The sequence below is a fragment of the Hordeum vulgare genome, chromosome 1H (assembly GCF_904849725.1).
Source record: "Hordeum vulgare subsp. vulgare chromosome 1H, MorexV3_pseudomolecules_assembly, whole genome shotgun sequence".
Lineage (NCBI taxonomy): Eukaryota > Viridiplantae > Streptophyta > Magnoliopsida > Poales > Poaceae > Hordeum > Hordeum vulgare.
The window spans coordinates 97,640,286-97,652,563 of record NC_058518.1 but is presented as its reverse complement, the minus strand read 5'-3'; the positions used below and the strand labels follow the sequence as shown (position 1 = coordinate 97,652,563).

General features: G+C 40.5%; 1 protein-coding gene across 2 annotated transcripts; it reads left to right on the top strand.

Moving 5' to 3' along the window:
- Positions 1-3,206: 3,206 nt before the first annotated feature.
- LOC123426162 lies at positions 3,207-7,977 on the top strand. 2 transcript variants are annotated; one of them, XM_045109947.1, is made up of 13 exons: positions 3,207-3,481; positions 3,892-3,940; positions 4,600-4,752; positions 5,068-5,204; positions 5,271-5,340; positions 5,543-5,633; positions 5,740-5,809; positions 5,941-6,036; positions 6,481-6,580; positions 6,678-6,764; positions 6,965-7,041; positions 7,355-7,498; positions 7,612-7,977. In XM_045109947.1, exons 1-12 carry the CDS (start codon positions 3,293-3,295, stop codon positions 7,496-7,498), a joined length of 1,263 nt encoding a protein of 420 aa, XP_044965882.1. In that variant the 5' UTR covers positions 3,207-3,292; the 3' UTR covers positions 7,612-7,977. The 2 variants fall into 2 exon arrangements, with proteins under 2 accessions (XP_044965882.1, XP_044965874.1); XM_045109939.1 differs by having other exon boundaries at positions 7,355-7,977.
- The last annotated feature ends 4,301 nt before the right edge of the window (positions 7,978-12,278 follow it).

Here is a 12,278-nt window from a genome sequence, read left to right as displayed (position 1 = left end):
ACAGAAAATTAGGGATCTAAGTGAGGAATGACAATTTATCCGTCAATCAAAATTATTCATAGCCCGTATGCTGATTGCATCAGCAATAAGGACATTTCTGGCATTAGGGGGAGATAAGTACCACAAAGAATGCCAAGAAATAAATTAGGAATGTTATTCACATTCAGTCCTTATATCCACGTACTCAAAGAATCTGAACAAGAAGTTTAGAATCACATATTTGCAACACATTGCAAATCTGCCACATACATTTACTGATGACAAAGGTGTCACTCAATTTTATATTCCTGCAGTAAAGTGTCAGAAAGAGTGGAGGTACCTGATAAACCACTCTTCTCCCGAAATGAGAGCAAGAGGGGGAGAAATCTGACCACACGAGATATAATCTCGCATATGCTTCCGCGGAAATAGAGGAAATCAAATCCTCAACCAGTAAATGTAATTCAACATCAAGTTGAAAGACACCTCACTGGATGCTCATCATCCAAAGCCCGACATAAGTGTGCACAAATGTTTTCGTGACGGGACATCGAAACACCTTGACTCCATTTTTGTAGGAAATCACAAAGAGTTAAAAGGAATAAATACATTTCCACAAATTTCATTGATTCCTCCAGAATCATATAACATAAGTCTACATTTGTCGACATATATTTCTTCTGAAAATTGCTAAAACCTTTTGGGCCCTGAACCAAAATCCATGGTAGAGTGCCTCTTGTAATCATATTGGTTCACATAAAAGGAAACAAGTAATGAAGAATAGCACTCGCTCATCAAAGAGTGGTATTTACCACAGTAATACCTACTCCTCATAAGTATCTTTCATATGGAATACTAAAAACTTTTCATTCATAGACAAAGTCAATGAGGTGGTGAAAAAACGAGGCTTGTAACAAAAGGGTTCACGCAGAGACCCGACATCGATTACGATGTAACATACCTTCTTGGTATGAGTGGAACTATGTTTCGATAATAAATACCATTGGCATTACAAATAATATTATCCATGCAGTTAATGGATGCAGTGACTACATACTCATATGAGTCACTCATTTCGGAAATCTATATTAAAGTCCCTGAAGGGCTTCATTTCCGAATCCAAAAACAAATCGCAACATGTACTGTGTAAAACTTCATAAGTCACTCTATGACTAGAAATAGTCGTGAATCGTATGGTACTACCGACTAGACAAGTTCCTTCTTCGGAGGATTACTCAAAGGATGATGATTGTTTATGTGTTAATAAAGGAATGCCAAAATTTTATTTCCTTACATCACCTCAGTGTATATGATGATTTCATCATCAATGTCTCTACAAGACCTAAACATACATAAAATCATCTCAAGACGGAAAATTTGGATTCAACCAAATTCAGCTTAAGTTTACAACTTGAGCATTCTCTCAAGAATACATGTCAGTCTACATATATCCAAACATATACGAGAAGTTCAATTTGGATATATCATATCGAAAGACATGTATGGTCATACTACCTTTGATAAGGTACAAACCATTCATACCTAGGGGTGATAATGAAGTGATACTAGGACCTGAAGTTCTATATCTCACTAATGCCAAAGCACTCATATACTTGCAAACTACGCCAGCCTGACACTATATTTGCTATCTTTATTCGGAGTGCAACCTCAAACAAAAGGTATATGGTTGATATAAGTACTATCATTTTATATCTGAAGATTACAACAAATATTGAATATTTTCATCAGGAAATAGAAGATATGACTATGATATGATGTAATGATATTGGCTCTTTATTTGATCCCAACGACGTCGTATCAATGACTGAATTTGCTGGAATAGCCTTCACATGGAAGTCATATAAATGGATTTTAATGGTTATTTCCACTTATCATTCTGACATAATTGCTTTATCCTAAAGCATTGCAAAAATATGTATGGCTTGGCAGAATGATTAACCACACTCAAAATCGTGTGGTTGAGAATTATCAGAATCACATAACTTAATTTATCAAGATACTTCCACTTGTGTTACTCAATACCTACAGGTTATATGAAGAGCAATATCATAAATCACATTGCTCGGAAACTACTTATCCTCATGGATTATAGAAAAGTGAGGAAATAATTTGCAAACAAAATCTTGTGAAAATCCAATAGATTATACACAATCTTATGTTCATGTCAATGAAATTGGTATGAGACATCCTCCATATTTGCAAAGTTCAGGGGAAGTAATCTCCCAAACTATAACCTATTAACAATCATCAGATTGCATATATTGTACTATTTTTCCCTTGATGAGTTTTTCCCTAATGGTTTCTCATAAAAGGTTTTTAACGACACACTATAAACACAAGTGTTTGTATATGCCATATCATTTTCTCCTTATATTTTCCCACTGGGTTTTAAAGGAGTTTTCAATGGCATGTCAAATGCACTCTTTTCCCTTATGAATTTTTCTCTCAAAAGTTTCTCATAATGGTTTTTAATGAGGCAATATCTTATCAAAGATCATATGTCATACTTTCTATTTTTCCTATTGAGTTTTTTAAAGGAAATACTCAAGATATATAAATTGTTCTCTAAACTCACCAATGAGTTTTCTCCTTCTTCAAAGGTTTTTCTCATATGAGTTATCAAGAGGCAATAATCATTATATGTTGCATTATTTTCTTCTTATTATTTTCCCACTGGGTTTAAAGGAGTTTTAGTAACATGTCTGCACAATTCTCCTCATATTTTTCCCACAGGGTTTTTGGAGGAGACTTTCAAGAATATTCAAAGAATCTATGAAGATGATGCATATACTCAAGAAGAGGCGTTGTACAAGGGGGAGTGTTAAGAATAGATTAGTTGCTTATGAATTAAGCTGATTAGGATTAAGTTAATTCTTAGATAGGTTACTTAGTCCTCAAGCAACCATGCACTTCCTTGACTCTCAAGGAAACTATGTAATAACTTGGCCCTTAAGTAACTTCAAGTTACTTGACTCCCAAGCAACATGTGTACTTCCGCCCGGATATAAATACCCTATTGCTATCATCAATAAAGACTAATCGTTCATTTACTTTCATTCAATCTCGTTTTACTCTAACAAAAACCATCTTATCAACCATTGTACATGTCCTTAATATGCGGCCCCACTAGGTAGTGCAGTCCTTTTTTTTAATGAAAAACAGTAGCCACCTAGACTACCAGATCGTGGCTGATGATCTCACAATGAACGGCTCCAGGTAATCCAGTCGTTCGCTCAAGGCCCAATGGCGAAGCAGGGGAAGCAGATATCATTCCGCCACTGCGGCTGAAGCTATGACCGTGGCGCCGTTTCCGCCGCCGCCTCTCCTCGCCTCGCACGCCGCCGTCCGAGCTGCAGCCTCACGCGTCGCCGCTTCCCGGCCTATACGCGTCGCCGGCGACGACCACCATCACCACCCGCCGCAGGTCGCGGCGCTCCGGCGCGGAGACTGGGTGAAGCTCATCTGCGGCGCCAGCTTCGAGGTACCGCATATTGGAACCCCGTCGCAAAATGCCTCCTGGTTCCTTCACCGCACTCTCCCGCCGGAGCTTCGCCGTTGTGTTAGGGCTTGTTAATCCCGGGGGGCGTGAGGGTGGCTCGTAATTAAGTGAGAGAGTTCATTCTATTTCAGAGGAAGGAGCTGCTCATGATGATGGATTGATGATTATGATTACAGAGAGGAGAAGTGATTTTCTATTACATATAAATCCTAATTAGTTTAACCTGTGCAGTTCAGCTCGTAGATGTTGTTCATGTCTTCCTGTGGCTCTGGGACACTAATCTTTTTGTATGAAGTACAGTGGAACTAGTGGTGGTGACGATGTAATTGATATGTTAATTACCAAACCTTTGGGGCTGGGAGTAGTTTACAAACATTATCTGTACCTTGTAGGATGCTGCCGATGTCCGGAATCTCTCCCTTGTCTACACGCTGGCTGGAGGTATACATATTTAATTGAAAAATAATAGTTCCGGGTGCAAGTTTAGCATTTCCTACCAACAGCGGAATAATCCTTTTAGCAACTGATGAGTTATTTACATAGTGAATAAAGAACTGGTAATTTAATTACCTGGAATTTGACATTTTCTGAACAGACGTTAATGTAAATCAAATCATTAGTGAACCCAGGGACAAGCTAGTATTTCTTATAAATAGTAAGGGGCATGACCGAGATAACAGAGTCATGCAATTCCATGAAGGTTCTGTAGATTCTTGCATTCAGCCACACATTAGCTCATTTAATTTCCCTCTTATTTCAAATGATGGGTACATTTTACAGTCTGTTGATTACTAACTGAAATTTATAGGGCTTAGAACTTTGTGTTACTATAGCGATAGTATCTAAATATCATATTGCAAAGTTCATATCCATGGAGGGACTTCTGTAAGTGTGGGTTTTTTAATAGGCTTGGAAGTTACCTAATGGTTAGTTCAACCAAGTAGTTCACATCTCGATTAAATGGAATGTACCATAGAAAGCATTTTACAGAATACCTTAAAGGTCTGCTTGGAAAATTGTTATATTTGCTTATTTGGCGTGATTACATCAATGTACAAGGGTTTATACATAGAAGTCATGGCTCAGTTTTGTGCATGCAGTGGATTGCATTGATTGTGCAGCAGATGCATCTGTAGTCAGTGCGGTGAATGAAGGTATTGATGTAGCAGCCTCAATTGTACCAGAAGTTGAAAGGCCTTGGGTGATGGTTAGTGTTAATGATGACTGCAGAGATCTTCATTTCCGCAAAGCTGGTAAACAAAATAACATAATCCTTTTATATCTTAATTTGTGAATGTGCTACTTCAAAATGATTGTCTAGTTCGACATTTATATTTAATTATGGTTGTTTGTTATAAATTACTTTGCCACTTTACCTCTGCAACAAATGTACCCAGTTTCCTGCTTTCATTAGCAGGACTTGCCGCATGTCTATTTAACTGAAGTACTCCCTCCGTCTCATAATATAAGATGTTAGCACAACCAATATAGTATGGGACAGAGGGAGTATTTCGTAACTGCTGAAAGGAAAATCATGTCTGAAGCCATGAACTCCTCTCTGTCCATAGAATTTGATCCTGAGGAGTGCCCACCGAATTGCTCAAAGCCATGTGAGAAAGTTTGCCCTGCTGATGCAATATCACTAAATAGGGTCATGGTTGGTGGAGAACATACTCAGTCTGATCCAATATGTGATAAACTTGAGGTATGTGTTGGTTTGGTTACATTTTATGCTTTTGTTTTTCTCGCCATGATCTCATGTCTCGTGTAGGGTGGTGTCATCATGCAACGATGCTATGGCTGCGGTAGATGCTTATCAGTTTGCCCTTATGACAGAATAAGTGAGCACCGTGTTTTTGTTTCTTCCATTCATTTTTATTTCAGTCATCAGGATGGTTTACATGATCTAGTAAATTGAGCAGCATCTTTGTTTCCACATAACCTTCTTTACATGCATATGTAATCTCAGCATGTATTTATGATAACCTTATCTACCTTTGTGTATCTTACCGAAGCTGCCAACTTTACTTTACACCATTTCAGGAGCTATGTCTTATGTACGAGATCCTGCAACGACCGCTGAACTGTTAAAAAGGAGTGACGTTGATGCAATAGAAATACATACCACTGGAAAGTGGGTTTCCCGTTCCTTAGAGTATCTCTCGATCAAGTCATATTTGCTTTTTCTCTGTTACTGAGTACAGTTTTTTAAAACTTAAAATACTTTTCCTTTACTGTAGGGGAATCAATATGTTCAATACCCTCTGGAACAGCTTGGGCGAGTCAATCAATAATGTGAAGTTGGTTGCAGTAAGCCTCAGACTCTGTTTCTGCATATGTGCTAGTTCTGATACTAAGAAGTGCACCCATGGACCTTTTTTTCATATTAAAAATTCCCCTCTGTTACTCGTATAACAAATAAGGAACTTCATACATTTCAGGTCAGCCTGCCTAATGCTGGTGCATCAACTATTGATTTCATGAATGCAACATACACAATAATGCAGTCTAATCTGGAAGGGTATAATCTTTGGCAGGTTTGTTCTCAAGAGAACAAATTCCTAATTGCATATTTCACATTGTTCATACTTTGCTTTGTTCATGAACTTATTTGACAATTTTGCGATTTTCTAGGTTATATTTTTATTCAAACTGGTAAACTGTGATAGCTGTAAATATTTAGTTCTTTTATATCTTCATTTATATATGTAGCCAGAGTTTCTATAAATTCTATCCAATCCTCTTAATGTAATAGGAACTCCGCCATGCATATGTTATATGCTACTCCCTCCGTCCCAAAATTCTTGTCTTAGATTTGTCTAGATATGGATGTATCTAGTCACGTTTTAGTATTTAGATACATTCATTTCTAGACAAACCTAAGACAAGAATTTTGGGACGGAGGGAGTACTACTGATCCTCTAAGCATATTGATACTTTTACTTCAGGCTTATTTCAATTACTTTGATTTATGTGAGTAGTTAGATGGTCGTCCTATGAGTGGTGACATCAGTCGAGGTGCAACAAGGCAAACCATTTCTTTTGCTGTTGATCTGACTTCAGTACCAGATAGGCCTCTTGGTAAACACATTCATTCTTAGTAATAATATTTGAGCAATATCTGTGGCAATATTATTGTTCAAATTTTCTAAGTCTTTGCTGTACTATGGTCTGGAAGGCTTTTATCAGCTGGCTGGTGGCACCAACTTATGCACTGTAGATTCCTTAAAGAAAGCTGGTCTTTTCAAGGCTAGGACTTTACCTGGTAACTTTGTTTTCTTACGTTCCTTGTTCAATTCTTATCTCACAGAATACTTATGGAAGCTGTGCTCATTTTGTATATGAAGTGTTCAGTAGCTGAATTATATAAAGCAACATAAACTCAATTTTGCTTTGATTCACAAATGTTCTGCTGCCCTGGGAAAACGTTCCTTCTGAAAGAACTATTTTATTTTGGAAATTCAGGGACAAGAATCACTGAAAAGGTTGGTTCTCAGGAATCTCTAATAGGAGGAATAGCTTATGGTGGCTATGCTCGCAAGGTTTGAGCTTGAACTCATCATTCCGCATCAGCTCCTTTTTACATGGAAGAATCATATTGAAATCTTCAGAAATACCTTGCCATCATGATTTTCAATTGATGTTTTTTTTATAATCTGATTATTCTGTTCCTTTTTACTGTGTTTCGCAATCAATAGGGTAGTAAACTAAACCTGGTACCCGAAAAAGAATGGCATAGAAGAAGAAAAGCATGGCAAGCATCGAGGATCATCCTGGATATCTTTGTGTGCCTGTATTATTTTTTCCTCCTTCATCATCTTCTCAGTCACTCACATTTCTTTCTCCTAATTGCAGATTGTTGGAAGAGTTCTGCGCAAAATACCATCAGAACTTGGGCGCGTACACATCGAGGATCATCCAGCATATCTCCTAGAGGCATTGCAAGAAGCCTTGTCCTTAGTAGGCCCTGTGAAGGGTTATTCAGCTCTGGAAACATGAGTAAAAATATCATCGCTAAGCTCTTTCCCGATCAACAGGGGTGCTGCTGCGTGATTCGAATAGAGCTTTCATAGCTGCATCCTGTTCTTACAAGGAGTTTGCTATCTATGTAGCGTCTACAGAAGCAGCCGCGGTTCTCGAGGGGCTGCGTGTTGGAGCTAGGGATCTCAAGCCTGTATTTAGAATGTCATTCACAAGAAATTGTCCAAGCTATTCTGGATCCATCAAATTACCGTGCTTCGGGGGCTGTAGTGACAGACAGCGGTGTGATGACCATGGCAGATTATGACTCTCTTCGGCAGGGCAACCATAGAGCATTGTGCCTGGGAAAGCAATGGTGCAAGCTCATGCCCTAGCTCGAGCAAGTTACAGAAGGAAATCCTAGGATGCGTGGCGAGAGAAACCTCATGATTTTTTTTATTCCTTCACTTGTTAAAATACGATCATTGTTTAATAAAGATTGCGAAAGTTCAAAAAAAGAAAAACAGTAATTCTATACCTGGTCATCAACACCCTGTGTATGATTTTATATATGCTACGCCACCATGCCGCTCGGTCATCAACACCGGTCCCTGATCACTTCCGGCACGTTCGTGCCATAGACCACTTCCGGCACGTTCGTGCCATAGACCATCAATTTGAACGCGCCCCTCCACTTCACAGGGTCGCCATCGCCATGGAAAGATGTTGGACATCATCCACGGATCAACTGGATGCCCTCTTTCTGTTTGCCGGTATGTTATTCGCCGGTATGTCTCAAACGGACGTGACGCCGACGGATGATGTGAAGATGTTGGACATCATCCATGGCGGAGATGGCTTTGAGGACTGACAAATAAATGACTTCCACACAAAGCTGTATATCGAGTAGAGTCGGGCACGTACACCCAGCAGCCGGATTAAGCAGACGGGCTTTGATCCGGACGATTAGCTAGCCGGTTCCGACCCAAAGAAGAAAGGGAGGGGAGAAAGTTTCAATTTTAGGCAGGACGAATTGTTGTGTGAGGCTTGGTTGGCCACTGGCATTGATCCGTTTCAGGCACGAAGCAAAGATGCCCAACCTTTTGGTCCAATGTTCATACTTGGTTCCATGAGCACAAGAACTTCAATTCTTACCCCCACGGAAGCGATTTGAGATTATACGCAAGTGTTGCTCACCAACCGATGGTACACCATCCAAGAGCTGTGGGCAAGTATTGTGGCCCCATCTCAATATACTCATAAACCTGCGGCTAAGGACATCTCCAATCGCGCCTCCGTTGGGTTCCATCATATTATCAATGTGAATTACATCAAAAATTACAGCGTTTAAGACAAGGAAAAAAAATTTATGTAGAAGAATATTATCAGGAATTACAAACCGGCATGATTAGATGTGGTATTGTTGAGGACAATGAAGCTATACTTGCATGTTTTATGGGTGGCTTAAATAGAGACATTCAGACTATTCTAGAATATAAGGATTATAACACTATCACTCGTTTATGCCATCTTGCTTTCAAAGCTGAACGTGAAGTGCAGGATCGACAGGCATTGGCGAGAACTAACTTTTCTGCAGGTTGTACTTCCTCATGGACGCCACGGACCTCATCTACTTTCACACGTCCTCGTGCATCAGCACCACCTACTTCAGCCACCAACTCCAATAGAGATACCAGGAAACAGGCCCCTGCCCCACCTTCCACCAAGAGCACACCTTTCGGGCCAGCATAGAGCTCTTTTTTATCCATGGCATCCACACGGCAAACACATGAGGTTATCTGTCGTCATTTCAAGGGTGAAGGTCATTATGCGAGAGAGTGCCCATCCAAGCGTGTGATGATTGTTACTGAGGATGGTGGATATGACTCCGGCTCTTATTGCAAGTGAAGAATAGGGTCTAGATGATACTGAACAAGAGACACATTACATGGCTGCTGACTACGCTGACAGGTATGAAAGCTTAGTTGCTCAACGTGTTTTAAGTGTGTAGGTAACATAGGCTGAGAAAAATCAGAGGCACAACTTGTTCCATACAAAGGGAGTTGTGAAGGAACGTTCTGTTCGTGTAATCATCGATGGAGGGAGTTGCAACAACTTAGCTAGCATGAAGATGATGGAGAAGTTGTCTCTCACCACCAGACCACATCCTCATCCTTATTACATCCAGCGGTTCAACAACAGTGGAAAGGTTAAGGTAACACGTACTATTTGTGTGCATTTTAGCATTGCTACATATTCTGATTTTGTTGATTGTGATGTGGTACCCATGCAAGCATGCTCCGTTTTACTTGGTAGACCATGGCAATTTGATAAAAAAAAATTACACCATAGTAGGAAAAATCAGTATACTCTTGTTCATAAGGATCAAGATATAACTTTGCTTCCTATGTCTCCTGAACATATTATGAAAGATGACATTGCTAGAGCTAGTAAAGCAAAACAGGACCTACATAAGAGTGAAAATCAGATTGTAGCAAAGGAATTTGGCAACACAATAAGCCTAATAAACCATCATCTAGTGTTGCATCTGAAATAAAACTGAAGAGTGGTTGTTTACTTGCCACTAAATCTGATATTACTGATTTGGATGTTACTACATCTGTTTGTTATGCTTTCGTATGCAAAGAGGTATTATTTTCATTCGAGGACATGCCTCCCTCTTTGCCTCTTGCTGTCATTAGCATTTTGGAGGAGTTCACTAACGTCTTTCCACAAGACGTACCATCGGGATTATCACCTATTAGAGGGATTGAGCATCAGATTGACTTAATTCCCGGTGCAGCGCTACCCAACCGTGCACTGCACCAATCTAGAGGGGACGAAGGAGATTATGCGTCAAGTACAGGAGTTGCTCGACAAAGGTTATATACGCGAGTCTCTTAGTCCTTGTGTTGTTCCCATTATTCTAGCTGAAAAAGGATGATACATCGCGTATGTGTGTTGATTGTAGAGGCATTAATAATATTACTATTCATTATCGTCATCCTATTCCTAGGCTAGATGATATGCTTGATGAATTAAGTGGCTCTACAATTTTCTCGAAAGTTGATTGGCATAGTGGATACCATCAAATTCACATGAAATTGGGAGATGAATGGAAAACAACATTTAAAACTAAGTTTGGATTATATGAGTGGTTAGTTATGCCTTTTGGATTAACTAATACACCTAGCAATTCCATGAGATTAATGAATGAGGTTTTACGTGCTTTCATTGGATGATTTTGTTGGGGAACGTAGCATGGGAAACAAAAAAATTCCTACGCACACGCAAAGCCTATCATGGTGATGATCATCTATGAGAGGGGGGACCGGATTCACATACCCTTGTAGATCGCTAAGCAGGAAGCGTTAGGAAACACGGTTGATGTAGTCGAACGTCTTCGCGATCCGAATCGCAAGCGTCCCATGAACTCCATCCCGATCTAGCGCCGAACGGACGGCACCTCCGCGTTCAACACACATACAGCTCGATGACGGTCTCCGCCTTCTTGATCCAGCAAGAGAGACAAAGAGGTAGCTGAATTCTCCGGCAGCACGATGGCGTGGCGGTGATGGTGGTGGACCTACTCCGGTAGGGCTTCACCGTGCCGTACCATACCGAACTAGCTACAGGGTGTCACGAAGTGGTGGAGCGAGATAGGGATGCACTATATCTTGGGGTGCCAAAAGCCTCTCAAACCTTCACTATATATAGGTGGAACAAGAGGGAGGGTTGCCTTGCCTCCTACTGAAAGTAGGAGGGTTCGGACGAGCCAAGGGGAGGAGTCCTCCTCCAATTCAGTTTGGTGGAGGACTCCCTTCCCACTTGTCCACCTCCTTCCTTTTTCCCATTTTTCCTTTTATTTTGCCTTTGGCTGAAATAGGTTATTGGTCTGGCCTCACATGTCCACTAAGGGCTGGTGTGCCATCCATAGGACTATTAGGTCCTCTCCCGGGTGAGTGGCCCCTCCCGGTAAAACCCGAGAACCCATTCATCACTCCCGGTACTTTACCGGTAATGCCCGAAATCTTTCGGGAAGCCAAATGCAACATTCCTATATAAAAATCTTCGTCTCCGGACCATTCCGGAAACACTCGTGACGTCCGGGATCTCATCCAAGACTCAGAACAACATTCGGTTACCAACATGAATAATTCAACTATACCGAAACGTCACCGAACCTTAAGTGTGCAGACCTTGCGGGTTCAAGAACTATGTAGACATGACCGAGACACTCTTCGGTCAATATCCAATAGTGGGACCTGGATGCCCATATTGGATCCTACATATTCTACGAAGATCTTATCGGTTTAACCTCTATGTCAAGGATTCAGTATGTTGCTCACCCGAGATTCGATCGTCGGTATCTCTATACCTAGTTCAATCTCGTTACCGGCAAGTCTCTTTACTCGTTCCGTAATACAAGATCATGTGGCTAACTCTTTAGTCACATTGCTTGCAAGGCTTGTTTGTGATGTTGTATTACTGAGTTGGCCCCGAGATACCTCTCCGTCATACGGAGTGACAAATCCTAGTCTCGATCTATGCTAACTCAACGTACACCTTCGGAGATACCTATAGAGCACCTTTATAGTCACCTAGTTACGTTGCGACGTTTGATACACACAAGTCATTCCTCCTGTGTCAGTGAGTTACATGATCTCATGGTCATAGGAACGTATACTTGACATGCAGAAAACAATAGCAACAAAATAACACAATCACATGCTACGTTTATAGTTTGGGTCTTGTCCATCACATCATTCTCCTAATGATGTGATCCCGTTATCAACTGACAACACTTGTCTATGGATAG